At 41.2% G+C, this 20,299-nt stretch overlaps 2 protein-coding genes and 1 pseudogene across 2 annotated transcripts in view; 2 read left to right on the plus strand and 1 right to left on the minus strand.

Moving 5' to 3' along the window:
- The window catches only part of LOC136157556 (zinc finger protein 678-like), a 466,372-nt pseudogene that overhangs the window by 158,470 nt on the left and 287,603 nt on the right, over nt 1-20,299 (plus strand).
- The window catches only part of LOC136157568 (zinc finger protein 135-like), a 466,540-nt gene that overhangs the window by 157,325 nt on the left and 288,916 nt on the right, over nt 1-20,299 (minus strand). The window lies entirely within an intron of this gene.
- Nucleotides 4,188-14,135, plus strand: LOC136157560 (zinc finger protein 708-like). The gene is given in 4 exon segments (XM_065919408.1): nt 4,188-4,295; nt 7,648-7,774; nt 9,199-9,291; nt 12,289-14,135. Coding segments are annotated over 4 exon segments (2,175 nt in total).

Genomic DNA, 20,299 nt, shown 5'->3' on the forward strand with positions numbered 1-20,299 from the left:
AAAGTTAACAATATATGAAAGATTTCACATTGGAAATTTACATTTAACAAAAAAACTGGGAAGGTACGAGAGTGTGTGAAAGGCAGAGAGGATGTTATGATGGACATAACCAAACTGGGACGGTTTCTCATAATGTAAACATTACTGCCAAGAGAAATCAAGGCTGGGAATCAAACTGGGAAAAACACTCATTTCAGTCATTAACATCTGCTGAGAAGTGTATGTTTGTAAGCAAAGACTTACGCTTTTTTGAAATGTACATGTTCTCTGAAAGGAAATGTGAAAAATGTGGAAAGTCACCTAGTCTATACTGCAAATACTCATTCGAACCTTTCTGAATGCAGGCTTCAATTTAACACACATTCAAATATGTCTGAAAACCGGGTATTTAAAATTGAGGTTAAAAATTCCCGGTATAATCAATTTGAGGGATTCTTTAGCCAGGGTTCAATATTCTTCAACCAAAGCTATTTTCTCTTCATTCCAGTCTGTAATGTTGATAATTTTGAAAGAGTCTAATCCAGCCATCATGGTTGAAGACATATCATGGTATACTTAATGTGAAAGAATTTTTCATGTGTAATAACATGGGTAAAGCTTTAAGCAAGAGTGCTAAGTCCAACAATCACAAGAATATTTATAGGGAAGTGAGAAGACTTTTATGCAGTGAAACTGGGCATAAAGTGACCAAGACTCAAGTCTTATGAAACATCAGGGACCTCAATCTTCAGACAACAATTTTAAAAGTAATAAATGTATGAATATTTTTTATCAAAGATCGCATCTTTCTCTATATAAGAGTGTTCACATTGGAGAGAACACTTATGATTGTGGTGTGTATGGGAAAGTTTTAAATCAATCTTTAAAACTTATTCAACAGCAGAGTATTCAAAATCCTCAGAAGCATAACAAGTGTCATAAATGTGGTAAAGTCTTTGCTAAACCATGAAATCTAAGTAGCCATAGGAAAATTCATACAGGATGGCAACCTTTCAAATGTACAGAATGTGGCAAAGCCTTTATCCAGTGCTCATATCTCACTCGACATTAGCAAATTCATACTGGAGAGAAGCCTTTTAAATATATGTAACGTGGAAAAACCTTTAATCAGGTATCAATTCTTGCTAGACATTTGCAAATTCATGTTGGTAATGCAGAGAAGATTTAAGAAATGTACAGAATGTGGCAAGGCCTTTATCCATTGCTCAAAATTTATTCAACGTAAGAGAATTCATACTGAGGAGAAACATTATAAATGCACAGAGTGTGGAGAAGGAAATGCCAACCCACTCCAGTATTCATGCCCAGAAAATCCCAAGGACTGAGGAGCCTGGGGGGCTACAGTCCATGGGGTCGCAAAGAGTCAGACACAACTGAACAACTTCAGCTCAGCTCAGCTAGGAATGTCTTGAGTCCTCAACTATTTTCCTGAAAGGGCAAGCAGCCACAGGATTTCTGACAATGGAAAACCCCTCTTTCCTAGAGAAGCACTTTCTTTAGGCCTACAGAGAAAATAAAATTCCTCCCTTCCCTCCTCAAAAAAAAAAAAAAAAAAAAAAATGCACAGAGTAAAAAACCTTTAATCATATTTCCACTCTTAATAGGCATCAGATAATTCATACTGGAGAGAAACCTTATGAATATAAGGGTTGTGGCAAAGCCTTTAACCAAATTCCTAGCTTCATTCAACATTGGCGAATTTGTACTGGAAACCATTCAGATGTAAAAAATGTGGCAAAGCCTTTACCCAGAGCTCAAGTCTTAGTCAAGATCAGAGAAATCATCCTTCAGAGAAAACTTAAAAATTTAAATGTAAGGAAAGTGGCAAAGGCTTTAATCAGAGCTCTCACCTCACTAGAAATCAGAGAGCACATACTGGAGAGAAACCCTAGTAATGTAGTAAGTGATGAAAGAGGTTAGTCCTAAATGTACGCTTTAGAAAACACGAGAGCATTTATACAGGAAAGATATGTGATGATGTAAAAAAAAGTAGGAAAGTTTTAATAAAAATCAAATCTAAATAAATATCACAGAATGCATGCTAGGAAGCACTTCATATTTCCTCTGAAGGAGAATTACTGTAGATAGCAATCCGTAGTTAAAACAGAGAAAATTGATATGTTAGGATGGATCCCAGGATGGAGGGTTGTGTGTGGAGCGGTACACTTATTAGCAATGTATTCTTGTTTGTTTTGACATATTTGAGATTATTTGAAAACCACATGAAAGTAACTCAACCCTCAAAATACCACATGTCATGCTTTGTTTGTACTGTGCATGTGAACTTAAGTTTTTGACGGTTGCTGCCTCAGTGAGAAGAGAATCCCTTCTACATGAGGTAGGAACCATTGGTATTTATTCTCCATTGAGGACATTAAGGACATAGTAATATAACATGTACACTGAACACCTAAATGGAGGTGTTTGTCACTGGTGTCAAGCAAGACTGTAGGTCACCATGATGTAAGTGTTCAGGAAATAATTCCACAGAGGTTTGTTCTAAATTTTCAATGTCACTTGCTTTTTAAGGATAATACAATGACAGTTCACTGAAATTTTGATGCATCTTTATAATACTAACAGAAGTCATGAATATTAATTGACATGTTTGAAATAAAGACTTTCCTGATACCCTGGAAAAGTATGGGAAACCCTTCCCAGAAAAATCATGTAATTAATCTGTGTCTTGTTTATTAAATGATTAGTTTTCATTTTGTAACCATAGAAAGTGCAACTCTCAGACCAAATTGTATCAGAAAAATGAATATCATTGTCTATGCTTGTAATCTGTACTCTAATCAAGGATCACACAGTGGATTGTAAAAGGTTTCATTCTGACTACGTGTGCTATTCATACATGTGATCAATAAAACTGAATGGTTTCCGGTGATACACTTGATGTGTAATGAATGAAGTGTTTACCTATCACCACCGTTAACCTCTCCCATCTTATTTAAGGTTGCAGGAAAGAATCATAACAGTAAACTATTAGGTAGCACTGTGGGATGACATCTGTTACTGCCCTTAAGCCTCATATAATTTGATCGTGTATTTCCCATCGTTTCTCCATTGTACTTTCCCCCCTCTCTGTAACTGCTGGGGCATGGTGACGGCTCTAATAAGAAGGATCCTACAGAGTGCTGCTGAGAGCTCCCCTGAACTGCTCCATGCTGTTGCTGCCTCAGCATCTGTCTGGGGAGCAGGCAGCCTGCAGGTCCTTGAACTCACACCAGCCAGTCCTGTGAGCACCTGCTCTAGGTGACCCCCTTCCTTGAGACCAGCAGTCTTGCTGAACCCCAGGGCCTACTTCACAGGCCCCCCTTCACTGACACCCTCAGAGCTCATCAGAATCCTGCTCCTCTTGGTTTGAATGGACCCATCCACACTCAGCCTTGGGAACCCACAGCACTTCACCCAGGGTCACTTAGAAAGGCCTGGACCCCAAGTATTGCAGCTTTCTCTGCCTGGTTCTAGCCTGACCTCCCTCAGAAATTCCCACCATAAACCCTCCCCTCCTGAGAGGTCTCAGATGTGCTGAGTGTGAGGGCTGAAGCTCAGGGCTCCTGAGTGTGGGTCTTGGGGGAGAAACATCAGAACAGAGAACATGCTAAAGACGTATTTAATGAACCCACCTCAGACCTACAGATTCATAACTTCTTAGAGTGGGGACCTGACCTCAAGGGGTTCATATTCACTGAAATGGTTCAGAAAGAATCTGAACCATTGGCCAAGTGGTTTCCATCTGTTTCCCATCAGGGTCACATGACCAGTGTTAGGAAATGACCTCCCCGGCACCCTCCCCAGAGTTCTCTATTAGTCCTGTGGGAGCCCCAGTGCGGTGTGTAGGAAGGGCTCCAGGGGATTCTAAGGGGACAGCCAGATTAAGGACGTGGTTCCTGGTCTATTTGTGAGAGCTGAGGCCCGGTGTCAGTCCGCGGAGAGGCAGCAGGGTTGCTCTAGCTGGATTTGGACTGGGAAAGTCAACTCACATCATCTGTGTGAGCAGAGGGCTAGGAGCTCTCTGTGGGGAGAGAACAATCGAGAAATAAGTCCATAGGCTGGTCTCCAGGTAGGAAGTGATTGTTCCTGAATCTCTCCTGAGAGAGGACAGGAGAGGTGGGTCTTTTCAGCTTTTCAAGGTCCTTTTGTCTGTAGGTGAAGTAGTTGCAGGTTAAAGAGCTGTGAGGATGCCTTTGAAGGTATTTTCTCAAGATGCAGAGGTGTGTTTGCGGCATAACATCCCCAGAGAAGATGCAGAGCAGGAGGAAGGAGAGGAGGAAATGGCAGCTTCTCAGGTATGAGTCCTGTCCCGGGGCTGTGTCTGCTTTTCTTCCTGAAATGCCTGGACTGAGAACCTGCAAACCTTTAGTTCTCTGCTTCTAATTTTTCTGCCTGGGTGTTTGTTATCAACTTCTTTATTTTTTCCTTTTCTTCTTATCATAGTGAAACCTGGCTCTTTAGACCACTTCTCCCTTGTGCCCCAGAATCTTGTCTCCCTTGTCTGTATCCTGGCTTTCTCTGGAGCATGATGAATTCGCAACCTGAATTAGGAACTTTCAACTGGTGAATACATCCCTTTGTGAGAGATAAGCACGGAGAGGCACTTGTATCCGAGATTCCCATTGGGATGTGGTTCGGTGTTGGGATCTTCGGGAACTAGGGGAAATGCCATGATGAGTTTACATGTGGATGCAATTTCAGCTCTTTAGGAGTTAGAAAATGCCCTTATATATTGAATAAACTCAGTGATCCAGAATTTTTTAAGAAAATGCTCAGAAATGAAAAGTAGGAGATACTGTCCTCTGTAATGCTAAGACTTACTAGTTAAACACATTGTTAGGATACAAAATGGAAGAAGTATATATGAAATGAATTTTGCATAAAACTGATATTTTTTTTTATGTTAGGTTCAAGTTATAATTTCCTTATTTTTTCCGAAATGCCCAGGTTCTGATAGTGCATCTTCCGTGTGATCCATTTACACCATGACAGATGATGTCCACTGGCTCTGGTGATTTCTCTGAGATTATCAGGCTATAAAGTTCATTTTTTTTACTCTGTCTTTAAACAAGGCTGTGGAAAAATGGAATGAGGAACATGTGAAAACCCTCAGAGTTAATGGAGACACTCCACATCTTCTTGGCTTCTCTTTGCTTTGGAAAATGAACACTCACTGTGTTGTTGATAGAAACTGGGTTTTGGGAGTGGGAGTTTTCATCACTCAAGCCCAAGTGTGATGTTTCCAGTACACTCCTTGCTCATATCACAGACATAGTCTTCTTACTCACATTTTTGTATTTTTTTTATCAAAATGTTTGCAACAATCATATTGGTGCTAATCTGTTTTCACCTGTGTAGAATTTCTAAGATACAGCTCAACAAAATGACACAGTTTTTCAAAAAATAAAAGTTTCAGAACCAAGAGCTCTAATTTATCTTATACCATTGTATATGTTTGCACCCTAGTGTATTTAAAATATAGAAAGAATATCATCCACAAGTAGATGTATACATTTTAACCCATTAAAAATAATCTCGAATTTATTGACATGAATATGAATGACTGAAATGAACATGAACTGAACTGAATATGAACTGATTTTATTGACATGAATATCGATTTTATTGACATGAATATGAATGAACTCATGAATCAGTTCAGTTTAGTCGCTCTTTCGTGTCTGACTCTTTCCAAACCCATGAACCGCAGCAACCCAGGTGTCCCTGTCCATCACCAACTCCTGGAGTTTACCCAAATTCATGTCCATTGAGTCAGTGATACCATCTAACCATCTCATCCTCTGTTGTCATCTTCTCCTCCTGCCTTCAACCTTTCCCAACATCAGGGTCTTTTCAAATGAGCCAGTTTTTCGCATCAGATGGCCAAAATATTGGAGTTTCAGCTTGAACATCAGTCCTTCCAATGAACATCCAGACTCATTTCCTTTAGGATGGACTGGTTGGATCTCCTTGCAGTCCAAGGGACTCTCAAGAGTCTTCTGCAACACCATAGTTCAAAAGCATCAATTCTTCTGTGCTCAGCTTTCTTTATAGTCCAATTCTCACATCCATACATGACTACTGGAAAAACCATAGCCTTGACTAGACGGACCTTTATGGACAGAATAATGTTTCTGCTTTTTAATATGCTGTCTAGGTTGGTCATAACTTTCCTTCCAAGGAGTAAGTGTCTTTTAATTTCATGGCTGCAGTCAGCATCTGCAGTGATTTTGGAGCCCCCCAAAATAAAGTCAGCCACTGTTTCTACTCTTTCCCCATCTATTTGCCATGAAGTGATGGGACCTGATGCCATGATCTTAGTTTTCTGAATGTTAACTTTTCTTTAATACTCTTAATTAGTATATAGTCTCATTATAATATATGTCTGTATGCATGAAAATGTTAAAATTATTTTTTTCTTGTTTTGGTATTCTCTCCAGTTATGTAAAGTTCTTTTTAAAAAATACACATGTTTATGTTTGGCTGAGTTGTGTCTTGGTCGTAGCCTGCAGAATCTTGGAGCCATGTGGGAGACTTTGTTGCAGCAGGCAAACTTTAGCTGTGGCGTGTGGGATCTAGTTCTCTGACAAGGGACTGAACCCAGCCCCCTGACTTGAGAGCTCAGACTACCAGGGAAGACCCTATAAAAACTCGTATACACTTTCTTTAGTGTCGTCTCTGTGTATTTGTGTTTTACTAGTTAAATTTTAGTTCACATAAACTGAAGCAAATTCAAGATCTGTCATTTAATGAATGTTTGACAAAATATTTGCAAAACGGTGGAACAACAATGCTGTTGATTTTATGTTATTTATGTGATGCATTCAAGACCCTGTAAAAACTTTTAGAAAGACATATAGTATATACTAAATAGTTCAAATATTATTGCTGTTATGGGTACTATTCTATCAGACCTGTCAATTTTGTAAAACACTTAAAATTCAAAGTTAAGTATCAATTCTTACCTTAGTGGTCTACCTCTTTGCTATTCAGAACGGTCATTCATGTATCAGAATTTTCAACATTACTAGTTAAAATAAGCTTGTTAAAAATGCGGTACATTGGCCCCACTCCAGAACTCTTAGATCAGAGCATGCTTTTAAAAAATATTTTCTGTTTCCTTGATAGGGGGCTTCCCTGGTGGCTCAGAGGGTGAAGAATCTGCCTGCAATGTGGGAGACCCGGGTGCCATCCCTTGGTGGGGAAGATTCCCCTGGAGAAGGAAATGGCAACTCACTGCAGTATTCTTGCCTGAAAAATCCCATGGACAGAGAAGCCTGGCTTGCTACAGTCTATGGGGTCGGAAAAAATCAGACATGAATGAGTGACTAACATGCTTTCCTTGATAGACAGCTTATCCTGTATCACACGAGTACAACTCTCAAAAATACATAAGTCAGTGTTGATGCGATTGTTTTATAATTTCTCTTCCAGATCAGAATAGTTTCTATAGTAGTCTGTGGATCATATCTCATTCTCTTTTCCAGGGGTTAGAAATACAGTGGAAAATACGGCAGTATAAAAATTATATTCTGGTGTAACACCAGACATTCTCCTAAATCAAAACCATTTCTCTTGCTTGTTTCATCTTGGGTCACATTAGGAAGTCTTCCCAGGTCCATATGGTTCATGTCCTTTATGTTTCAGGGGCTGCTGACATTCCAGGATGTGACCGTAGATTTCACTCAAGAGGAGTGGGAATGCCTGGACCTCGGTCAGCGGGAATTGTACAGGGACGTGATGTTAGAGAACTACGGGAATCTGGCCTGCTTAGGTGAGGATAACTTGCTTCCATAATCCCTTATGTATCCTCAGGGTTTTGGTTCATTCATTCTAGAATGTGTCCTGGAATTTTCTGCTTTGTCCAGTAGAGGTTAAGATCCCTACTTTCCAGGGGAAAGTAACATTCTTTCGTGATGCAACCTGCCTCCTTGTTGTTCAGTCGCTAAGTCATGTCCAACTCTTTGCGATCCCCTGGAATGCAGCAAGCCAGGCTTCCCTAGCCTTCTTTAACTCCCAGAGTTTGCTCACATTCATATCCATTGAGTCAATACTGCCCTTCAACCATCTCTTCTGCTGCTGCTCCCTTCTCCTGCCCTCAGTGTTTCCCAGCATCAGGACCTTTTCCAATGAATTGGCTCTTTGCATCAGGTGGCCGAAGTATCGGAGCTTCAGCATCAGTCCTTCCAAGGAATATTCAGGGTTGATTTCTTTAGGATGGACTGGTGTGATCTCCTTGCTGACCAAGGGACTCTCAAGAGTCTTCTCCAGCACCACAGTTCGAAGGCATCAATTCTTTGGTGCTCAGCCTTCTTTATGTTCCAAATATCACATCCATACATGACTATTGAAAAAACCATAGTTTTGACTATACGGACCTTTGTTGGCAAAGTGATGCTTCTGCTTTTTAATATGCTGTCTTTGTCATAACTTTACTTCCAAAGGGCAAACATCTTTAATTTCATGGCTGCAGTCACCATCTGCAGTAATTTTGGAGCCCACGCCCACATCCCAAAACTAAATCTGTCACTGTTTCCACTTTCCCCCTATCTATTTGCCATGAAGTGATGAGACTGGATGCCATGATCTTAGTTTTCTGAATGTTGAGTTTTAAGCCAGCTTTTCCACTCTCCTCTTTCACCCCCATCAAGAGTGTTTTAGTTCCTTTTCAATTTCTGCCATTAGAGTGGTATCATCTGTATATCTGAGGTTGTTGATATCTCTCCTGGTAATCTTGATTCCAGGTTGTGATTCATCCAGCCCAGCATTTCGCATGATGTACTGTGCATAGAAATTAAATAAGCAGGGTGGCAATGTATAGCCTTGATGTACTCCTTTCCCAATCTGCAACCAGTCAACTGTTCCATGTACGATTTGAACTGTTGCTTCTTGACCTGCATATTCTTCATTCTAGGTTCGTGGTAATTCTGTAGGTTCTGTGGTATCAAATAGTGCCACTCTCCTCTTAAAACCGGAGCTCCACTACCTGCTTTTGCCTTAGTAGTACTTGAGCATAATATCAGAATCTGATTTGGATGCATTTGTCTTTTAAAGATGCTTCCAATAAACTATTTGGTGAAATCATTTTTTTAATGCTATTTTAACTTTCCACCTTGACTTCTCTCTCAGCTGAACACATATTGGATTGGAAATTGATGACTATCTCAGAAAACACATATTCCTTTTTCTGATGAGCAGGTCTTGTGGTCTCTAAGCCAGACCTGGTCACATTTCTGGAGCAAATGAAGGATCCCTGGGGTGTAAGGAGAATAGAGACAGCCATATACCCAGGTATGTGTCTATGGATGAAGCAGATAACTCGGGTGAGAAGGACAAGAATTGTGGAGGAAGTCGTATTTTGTCGTGTGGTTTCAGAAGATCTGCTTCTCAGATTTATTTCTGTCACTGTCATAGAGTGTCATCTCCTGACCCATTCCTGATTCTTTTTTCATTTGTGTATTTTTCTCCAGTGATTAATTTTCACATTCACAGTTAGAACCAAATACTTGTCTTGGCCTGGAACAACCTGCATGACCTGATAACTCGTCCATTTTGGGGAGGTTTTAGAAAATCTGCATATTTCTGAGTAACTATATTAAGCCCTTTTAAAAGTGCTGATTCTGTCCCTAGTCAGAAGTGTGTGGGTGGAGCTGTGAAAAAATTGCCAATGTGTAGGAATACTTGGGACAGATGTTTTTTGTTTTCTACCATATAATTTCCAGTCCACTGTAAACTACATATATGACCTTAGAAATTTCATAATCAAATCCTTTCTTCACTGCATAAGACACCTCACTAAAATGAGAAAATGCAAATCTGAATTTTATGTTAAAGTTTCTCTTTTTTATATGATCTAACATTAAATATGTTAAGTATATTTGCCCAGTTCATTAATGCTAAAATACTTTAATATATTTTCTTAACTCACAGAGTTTTCAAACAAATTATTGGCGTGGGAGTTTAGAACATTTCCCACAGTGCTTTTTTCTGACTCTTCTTCACTATTAAGGTTATAGATTATATAGAGAAATCTTTAAGAAGAAAATTTTCTGTTCCAATAATGCTATTTTACAATGTTATGTGAGTTTTGCTGTACAGAAAGAATAAGTGATACTTATACCCATTTCCCTTCTTGATTAGATTTCCTTCCCATCTAGGTCACCACAGAGCATTGAGTAGAGTTCCCTGTGTTCTCACCATGGTTTTCAAGTCTCACTTCTCATTTTGTTTGTTAAGAACACTTACCTTATTAAATCTATCTTGTTTGTTATGAGACATCCCACAACATTATCGTTTATGCCATCTATTTCTGATTAGTTCTAAGTCAATATCATTTATGATTTTAGACTCTATTAGAACATGCTCAGATAACAACATGAGTTGTAAGTGGGTTAAATAATTAGTAGGCATTAGCATTTGTGAAAATGTTTTGTTTGTAAATTTGATTACTTAAAGCAAAAATTACTCATTGCACTGCTCAACTGCTCCTCGCTTCATTGTTCTTGTACATTTCTATCTTGACTTTTCTGCACCATACTCCTTTGTCATCTCATCTTGTCCAATGTTCTGTGTTTGTGGTCTCTGTTCTGCAGGCTGCAGATCCTAGTTCCTCTTGCTCTGGTGTCTGCTCCCTGGTGGGTGAGGTGGTCCAGAGACTTGTGCCCTTATCCCCTTGAGAGGGGGTTGATGGTTACTATCGTGAACAGAGCCTGCCCAGATCCTCAGGGCCGCTTCGCCTTTTCTCTGTGGCTGTCACTGTCTGTGGCGGGATCTGCTTCCTGATTGGTGGAACAGAGGCCCCAGATCTGAAATTAGCTCTGCTCTGATCTGTGGTGCTTCTGATCTAGTGGGACTGGAGCACACCCACTGGGAGGGAAGCCATTGAGTGTTGCTCCTCTGGGGATGTTCTCCTCGGAGAGTGCTCTGCGTGTCATCCTTCATGTGCTGTGTGAGCTCTCAAGTGACCCTGTGTTGGCATTGACCTTGACCCCACCTGAACCATGGGTATGCTGGCACTTGACCCTGGTGTCTCTCAGATGTTGTTTTCACCAGGTCACCAGCAGAGATCCACTGTGGTCGTATCCCACGTGTACATTCATTGTGGAGGTGGACCTGCTGCGGTGCTATGGGGGCAATGGAGACTATGACCTGGCCAAAATGCCTCATGTGTGTGCCTACAATCTCTACACTTGCTAAAGCCAGACTGGTCTTGACTGCCAGAGCCTCATTTCCATCCAGATGTTCTGTTGGGGCTGAGATTACCAAGCCAGTTGTGGGGTGGAACACCATGGTTTGTACAGATGCAAGGAGAGATCTCAGCTCTTCTTGCTTAGTGTCAGGGCCTTGAGACTCAGCTGTGGTTTCAGCACCACCTGTGCATTGGGACCACCCACAGGCGTGTGCTCTGAAGGTGCCCCTGGAGCCCATGAGGCTACCTTGGTGGGGAGGAGGCTGTGGAGGAGGAAGCAGATGTGGGGGTCGTGAGATCACCCACCTAGGTGGGAGCCATTGCTAGTGCCTGGGGAGGCAGGGACAGGCAGAGGGTCAGAGAGGCTGCAAGGAGGTTCTTCCCTTCGGGCATCAGCAACAGCGCCCCTCTGCTTCTCTGGTGGTTCAGGCTTCCTCCACAAGCATCCCATTTGCAGAGCTCCTCCCTCCCTCCCGTCCCCTCAGGATGTCTCCTCACGGCCAACTGCAGTCCTCTGCCTGGGTCTGCTCTCCAAACCGCACGTTCCAGCACCCAGCCCTTGTCTGCAGCGGAGGACACCCTCTCAGGCTGGGTGGGCAGGGCAGGGGTCAGTACCCTGCGTACACGTCTCACTCTGTCCTGCACGCTGGTTACCGTGCTCTCTTCCCACAGGGAACGAGGCTCCCCGTCTGTCCCAACTGAGCTCCCCCCAGTGAGGGGCTTCCCTGGATGTGGAGACCTCTCCTCTCTTCAGATCCCTCCAGGTTTTTGCGGGTCTCATCCGGCTTCTTTTCCTCTTCCCTTTCCTCCATCACTCTCTTGTCCTACCTGGCTCAGCAGGGATCTTTCTTATCCTTTCAGGTGTCCAAGTTCCTCTCCCCGTGTTCTGCAGGGCTCTGTGAGAATTTTTCCACTACAAGATGTATTCTTGATGCTTTTGTGGAGAGAGATGAACTCCGTGTCTTCCGAATCCTCTGCCATTTTGACTCCTTCTATCTTGGTTTTAGGCTTAATCTAGCCAAGTGTATGCCAATTTTATGTAAATTGTAGACTATATTCCCCAAGAATAGTAAGTAGAATAACTTATTCGTATCTTTCAGCTGTGTCTTCTCATGACACCCAGGGTTTGAGGACCCAAAAGCCAGGCTTAGAAGATTTACTCCCAACAGCAAGGATAGGAATATATGAAAAATTTCACCTTCGAAGTTTACATTTAACCAAAGACTGGAAATCTATGAGGGCATATAAAGAGCGGAGAGCATGTTATGATGGACACAACCAAGTTGGTACAGTTTCCCATAAAGTAAACATTACCGCCAAAAGAAATCAAGGATGTGAATCAAATAAAGAAAAACCAATTTCAGATAACCAATTTCAGTCATCAACATCTGCAGATAAGTGTATATTTGTCAGCAACGACCCACATCATCTCTTGAAACATACATGTTCTCTGAAGGGAAATGTGGAAAATCTGGAAAGTCATCTAGCCTCTACTGGAGATACTCATTCAAACCTATACTCTGAGCATAACTGTCCATTAAATATACATTCAAACATTTCTGGAAACCAGAAACTTAAACATGATGGTGAAAATTCCCAAAACAATCAATTTGAGGGATCCTTTAACAAGGGTTTCTTGTTCTTCAACCAACAACTATTTTCTCCTTGTTCCAAAATCTGTAATGGTGTTAATAATGGGAGACACCTTATTCAACCATCATTGTTCAATACATATGGAGGTATAATTAGTGTGGAACAACTTTACAAGTGTAACACAATGAGGAATGCCTTAAGCAGGAGCTCTGCCCCCAATAATTACAAGAGAATACATGATGGAATGAGAAGCTCTTCATGCAATGAAACTGGGCATAATGTTGACCAAGACTCATATCTCGTGAAACAACAGGGACATCAATCTTCAGACAACAATTCTGAGCATAATAAGTGTAGGAATATATTTTATCAAAGCTCAAATCTTACTATAAATCCTTATAAGTGTATGGATATTGGAGACAAGAGTTATAATTGTTATGATTATGGTAAAGTTTTTAACCAGTTTTCAAAACTTATTCAACAGCAGAATATTCAGACTAAGTGGAAACATTGCAAGTGTAATACATGTGGAAAAGTCTTTAGTAACTCACCAAATCGAAATAGACATAGGAAAATTCATACAGGAAGGAAAGATTTCAAATGTACAGCATGTGGCAAAGCCTTTAGTCAGAGATCATATTTAACTGAACATCAGCGAATCCATACTGGGGAGAGACCTTATAAATGTACAGACTGTGGCAAGGCTTTTAAGCAGCGTTCAACTTTAACTCAACATCAACGAATCCATACTGGGGAAAGACCTTATAAATGTACAGACTGTGGCAAAGCGTTTATCAATTATTCACATCTTACTCAACATCAACGAATCCATACTGGGGAGAGACCTTATAAATGTACAGAATGTGGCAAGGCTTTTAAGCGGACTTCAGCTTTAACTGAACATCACCGAATCCATACTGGGGAGAGACCTTATAAATGTACAGAATGTGGCAAAGCCTTTATCAATTATTCACTTCTTAGTCGACATCAACGACTCCACACTGGGGAGAGACCTTATAAATGTACAGCATGTGGCAAGGCTTTTAAGCAGAGTTCAAATTTAACTCAACATCAGCGAATCCATACCGGGGAAAGACCTTATAAATGTACAGACTGTGGCAAAGCGTTTATCAATTATTCACATCTTACTCAACATCAACGAATCCATACTGGGGAGAGACCTTATAAATGTACAGTCTGTGGCAAAGCCTTTTCCCAGATTTCAGGTCTTTCTCGACATCAGAGAGTTCATGCTACAGAGACACGTTAGAAATGTATGGAATGTGGCAAAGGATTTCCTCACAGCCGTCACCTCCCTCACAATCAGAGAATTCATACTACAGAGAAACCCTAGAAATGAATCAGTGATAAAAAATTTGGTCCTAAATATACTGTTTTGAAAAAAAGAGTGCTTTCTTTGGAAAGATACATGAATGAAATAAAAACATGTACAAAAGTGCTTAATCAAACATCAAAAGTAACTCAATACCAGAGATTTCATACTAGAAAGCATTTCATTAGTACCACTTTTGTTGAATTACTCTAAGCAGAAACACTGTAGCAAGTATTCCATAAGTAAAACACATACAAAATTGATATATTAGTATGGATCACAAGATGAAGGGGTGGATATTTGTAACGGTATAATTATTATTAATGTATCCTTGTTTATGTTAACATTATTTGAGATTATTAAACCAAAACGAATGTAATTCAACTCTCAAATTACTACATGCTGTGATTTGTTTCTACTGTATATACGAACTTATGTTTTTGATGGTTGTTGCCCAATGGTAAGAGAAGCCCTCCTATATTAACTGGGAATCATTTACATTTATTCTCCAATTTACAAGATTAAGAACACAGTCATGTTATATACACAATAAACCTCTGAATGGAGGTATTTGTCACTGATGTCAAACACCTCTGTGGTCACCATGATGTAAGTATTCAGGAAATAATTCAAAGTAAGACAGAAGTTTGCTCTAAGTTTTCAATAATTATGTCAGTTGCTTTTTAAGCATAAAACAAGGATAGTTCATGAAAATCGAAGGTATTTTTATAACATCAGCATAGAGAAATCATGCATATTATCTGGCAGGCTTGAAGTAAGGACACTTTCTCTTCTATCTGATGTAAGTATAGAAAACTCTTTCTGGGAAAGTCATATTAATATAATGAATGTCCATCCATGTTTACTAAATTAGCCTCCATTTTGTAAACCATATAAATCACATTCTCAGATCATTTCATCAGAGAAACAGGAAAGGTTTTAGAAGCTTGTAATGTGTATTTTAATCAAGGATCAAACAAGAATTGTAAAAGGTTTTATTCCATCTGTGTAAAATTAATGTACCTTAATTAATAAAAGTGAATGGTTTTTCAGTGTTACAATTGATGTGGAATGAATGAAGGGTGAACGCACCACCAGCATTACCCTCTCCCACCTATTTAAGGTTGCTGGAAAGGTAACGTCATGATAAACTATTTGTAGCACAGGGGGATGGCATCTGTAGAAATTAGTTCCTTACTGCCATTAAACCTCTCATAACTTCATATATTTCCCACCATTTCTACGTTGTATCTCCTCTCCGATTTTTATCTATTTGGACATTGTGGTGGTTCTAAAAAGAAGGATCATACAGAGTACTGTTGAGAGTTGCCCTGAGCTGCTCCATGCTGTTGTTGCCTCAGCATCTGTCTGGGGAGCAGGCACCCTGCAGGTCCTTGAACTCACACCAGCCAGTTCTGTGAGCACTTGCACTAGATGACCCCTTCCTTGGGACCAGCAGTCTTGCTGAACCCCAGGGTCTACTGCACAGGCTCCCCTTCAGTGATACCCTCTGAGCTCATCAGAATCCTGCTCGTCTTTGTTTGAATGGATCCCTCCACACTCAGCCTGTGGGACCCATAGCACTTCACCCAGGGTCAGGTCTGAACCCCAAGTAGTGGAATTTTCTCTGCCTGGTTGTAGCCTTGATCTTCCTCAGTGGCCTTCAAGGCTTGCTCTGAATTTTCTGAGGACCTAAACTCAGAGTCATAAACTAACCTTCTGTAATTGTCCTTTCTTCTTCTGTTAGCTTAAACTTTTCAGGGGCTCATTTAAGCAAATGTAAGTTTAACAAAGTCACAAAAAGAATAATCAGAAGCCATGATGGGAAAATTCTGAAACAAGATTTATAAAATCTTACCCTGTATCATTCTTAGCACATGTGTCTTGTAAGGCTTAAAGGAACTGTTTCCTGATGGCTTTGTCATACTTTGAATGCAATATATAAATATCTGAAGATATATACATAATATAATTTATATAACACACATTGAATAGAAGATATAAGTATCTGAAGATATACATGTTAGTGAGAAAACCAAGTAGGAATATGTGAGTGTATGTGTATTCCTACACATTTAACTTAGAGAATTTAGAAATGTTAGATCAAAACTGGTCATTTCAGAATTGCAGATGATTTACTAAAAACTGTAAAGCTTCTCAATTTGTTGATTAATCTCTTTTGTCTACTTTTCATGGAATTCACTTCCTTAAATGTCAGAAGGTTATGTTTTTAAGGAACTTCCACACGGTCCAGCCACGTGACTGCACCAGCTTACATTCCCTCCAGCCATGTAGGAGGTTCCCTGATCTCCAAGCCCCTTCAGCGTTTGTGATATTATTAGTGGGCTTTTTGCTCATTGTTCTGACTGGCATGCGGTGATACATCCCTGTAGCTTTTCTCTGCATTCCTTATTGTTCAGCGCTGGTGAGCATCTTTCTTTGCCTCCTGCCCATGGAAAGAGCAAGCTGCCCGCCCTCAGCAGCTGTGCGGCACAGGCTCAGTCTCCCCACAGCACGTGGGGGATTCCTGGTCCAGGGGTGCGGCCCTTGTCCCCGCAGGGTCAGACGGGTTCCCACCGCCGGTGACCAGTCTGCTTAGCTTTTTTTCCTTTTGAGACATATATATATATATATATATATATGTATATTTATTTATTTATTTATTTATTTATTTATTGGAACATAATTGCTTTACAATGTTCTGCTAGTCTCTGCTGTATGACGTCATCAATCAGCCGTGAGTATACATAAATCTCCCTCTTGGCCCTCCCTCCCGTGGTCTCACTTTCACCCCTCTGCTCAGCACAGAGCACCGAGCTGAGCTCCTGTGGTAAACAGCAGCTTCCCACCAGCTACCTATATTAACCATCAGTTCAGTTCAGTTGCTCAGTCGTGTCTGACTCTTTGCGGCCCCATGGAGTGCTGCACGCCAGGTCTCCTGTCCATCATCAACTCCTGGAGCTTGCTCAAACTCATGTCCATTGAGTCAGTGATGCCATCCAACCACCTCATCCTCTGTTGGCCCCTTCTCCTCCCCCTTTCAATCTTTCCCAGTGTCAGGGTCTCTTCAAACGAGTCAGTTCTTCATATCAGATGGACAAAGTATTGAAATTTCAGCTTCAACATCAGTCCTTCCAATGCATATCAGGACTGATTTCCTTTAGGATGGACTGTCTGGATCTCCTTGCAGTCCAAGGGACTCTCAAGAGTCTTCTCCAACGTTTTACCCATGGTGGTGTATATATGTCAATGGTACCCTTTCAATTGGTCCCCCTCTTCTTCTCCTGCTGTGTCCACGTCTGATCTCTATATTTGTGCAAATATTGTCTTAACGGATATGTATGGAATTTAAAAAAATAGTATTGATGAACTTATTTACTAAGCAGGAATATAGGCGCAGAGGTAGTTCTTAAGCTTTTGCATGTTAAGCGTTCAAGGCATAAAATACATTGACAATCATTTCATGCATTTTACAGTTGTAGCCACGCGTTCTGGGAAACAAACTGACTCAGAAGGATAATGCAGATAGTGGAGAGCAGTTTATTACATGGGGGTGGGGTGGGGTGGGGGTGGGGGGCAAGGCAGAGTCTCCTCTTAGCCAAGGACCCCGATGAGTTTTTGTGAAAACTATATATAACCTAAGTGTACTTGCTCAAACCCACCTCCCCAAATTGCTTGAAACTAGTCTGGACAAGGTAAAAGAGAGATGCAATCAAAGGTAACCCATGATTCATGTGTCACAGGACTAAATAAACAGTGGATATTTATCAACAGGCCTGTGGTCATATCCCAATAAACAAAATGAAATTTACCACTTTGTTCTGTTACAGAGATAATTAGCATATTTTTTTTGGCAACAGAGTCCTAGTGCAATTCCTGAGGCTCTTTTATGGGGGGCGGGGAGGGATCTGATTTTCCACTGGTATGCCATTTCTACAGACACCAGGGCGCAAAGTTCAGAGTCCACTGGGAGGGTGACCATGCGTGTAGCCTAATGCTCACAGCCTGGCCTAAGACAGAGGCCAGCTCTATCTGTTTCCTCCTTCATTACTAAGTGAAAGAAGCCCATTTGAAAATGCTACAAAAAGTACGATTTTTACAATATGACATTTTGGTGTAGGTAAATGTTCTTATGTGTGCTCAGTTGTGTCTGAATATTTGTGATCCCAGGGAATGTAGCCTGCCAGGCTCAGCTCTGTCCATAGATTTCCCAGGAAAGGATACTGGAGTGAGTTGCCATCTCTTCCTCCAGGGGATCTTCCTGACCCAAGGATTGAACCTGAATCACGTGGATGTCCTGAATCGGCAGGCAGATTCTTTACCACTCAGTCACTGGGAATCTAGTAAGAAATATAGAAGAGATTAAAAAGGTCCATGATTACTGTGGGTTTCAAAGGAGAGACTATGAATATCGTAAGTCTAGAGAACTTTCATTAACACAGATGAAATAATTTGTGTTAAGCTGTCATGATGGACACATGTTATTAAACATTTATCTAGAGGTATGGAGTGCACATTCCTAAAAGAGGAACACAGGGGCAAACTAGAGAGTTGATCTATTTACTGCCCATGTAGATTCAGCAGTGGTAATAAATGCTCGCTCTGGTGGGGAAAGCTCAGTAGGGAGATTGTCCACATGTGGGAACAAGAGGTATATGGGAAATGTCTATACTTTATTCTCACTTCTGCTGTGAAACTAAATCTTCTACAAAGTTGGTACTGGTGAATGCATGCCGGACCAGCCGGGAGATTTCAGCGAGCAACACGACGTGTTCCTTTAGGCTAAGAAATAAAGACACAGGACAGATGGCGTCGAGAGGATCGCTGCAGTCAACGATGCTCCATTATTTCTCTAAGCTTCATTTATACTTAAACCAAGAAGGAGGCATCCCAAAGAAAATTCTTCCCCATGTACATCATCTTTAAGATAACAATCACTAGAACTCTCACTAGGCGCCAGAGCACAGGAATAGCATCCTGATTTATTTTAGGGGTAATCGTAAAAAGGCTATCTGTCTGCGTCTTGTGTGCATTCAAGGCTTACTAGTGTTCTGTTTAACTTTGGATAGTAAATTCCAGAGGGGTGGCGGGACAGAGAGCTATGTCCTTGAAGGGATCCTCAATAATCAATCAAGGCAGCTCCCAGAGTCAGCTCTTTCAAGCCGCTCCCCGAAAATGCAGACTGAATATTTTTTAGAATATATAATATGAGAAAGATGTATATGCTTCTATCTTTAATTTTCCTTGGTCATTATACTTTAAAGATGTGGGAAAATAGAGCTGTTTAAATGGACCAGACAACAAACTGGAGCAGTTGATTCATAAAACCTAGAAAAACACACACAGGAAGTAGAGCAACAACATTCTCAGGTGTTAACTCATGTGTGATGTAACTTATGACAACACGGATCATTACTTCTTTTGTTGGTCATCAGAGAGCATTTAGGGCACCGTTTTCAGAGGCATTTGGCTCCGCCCATATGCACTGTGAACCTAGCGTGTCCTGCTCAGTTCAGTTCAGTTCAGTGGCTCAGTCGCCTTGGACTGCAGCACGCCAGGCCTCCTGCTGCCCCTGGTTTCTTTTTCAAGCAAGCGGGGATGGAAATGCCTCCAGGCTCCTGGTCTCTGAAGTTGGAGGTGCCACGCCTGCAGAGAGGTGGTCACAAAGCAAATCATTTTGTGAAAACCCGTGTCCCTAGACTGCAGAGGGGGGTGAGAAAAACTAAGGTCAGGGGAGATCTTTGGGAAGAATTCTGCAAGTAAAGCCTGGCAGGGACCCAAGACCCCTAGGTGATTCCCACCACTCACTGACCTCTCCCCTCCCAGCTCCCAAGGGTACAGGCAGGCTGTGGACCACCACATCCATCCTAGAAAGAGCCCCTCCCCAGGGAATGAGGTTGAATTTCTTTGTTTCTAGAAGTTCCCTCCCTAAACCCTCCCTTCCTGAGGTTTCAGGTGTGAGGTTTCCCCTCAGGGCTCTGAATGCGGGTCTTCCTCTTGCATTTTTTTCACAACCCTCAAGGCTGGGTCAGCTAGCCCAGAAGGATGTCCGTTGTCTCTTTTCAGCTGTTCTCTATAACTCGAAAAGGAAGGGGAAGAGCTAGCCCGGACGATCTGCAAATAGTGTAGAGCACCACGATGTGATTAGCATTTTCAGGTTCGTCTTGATTCCCCACTACAGATTG

The sequence above is a fragment of the Muntiacus reevesi genome, chromosome 2, assembly GCF_963930625.1.
Source record: "Muntiacus reevesi chromosome 2, mMunRee1.1, whole genome shotgun sequence".
Classification (NCBI taxonomy): Eukaryota; Metazoa; Chordata; class Mammalia; order Artiodactyla; family Cervidae; genus Muntiacus; species Muntiacus reevesi.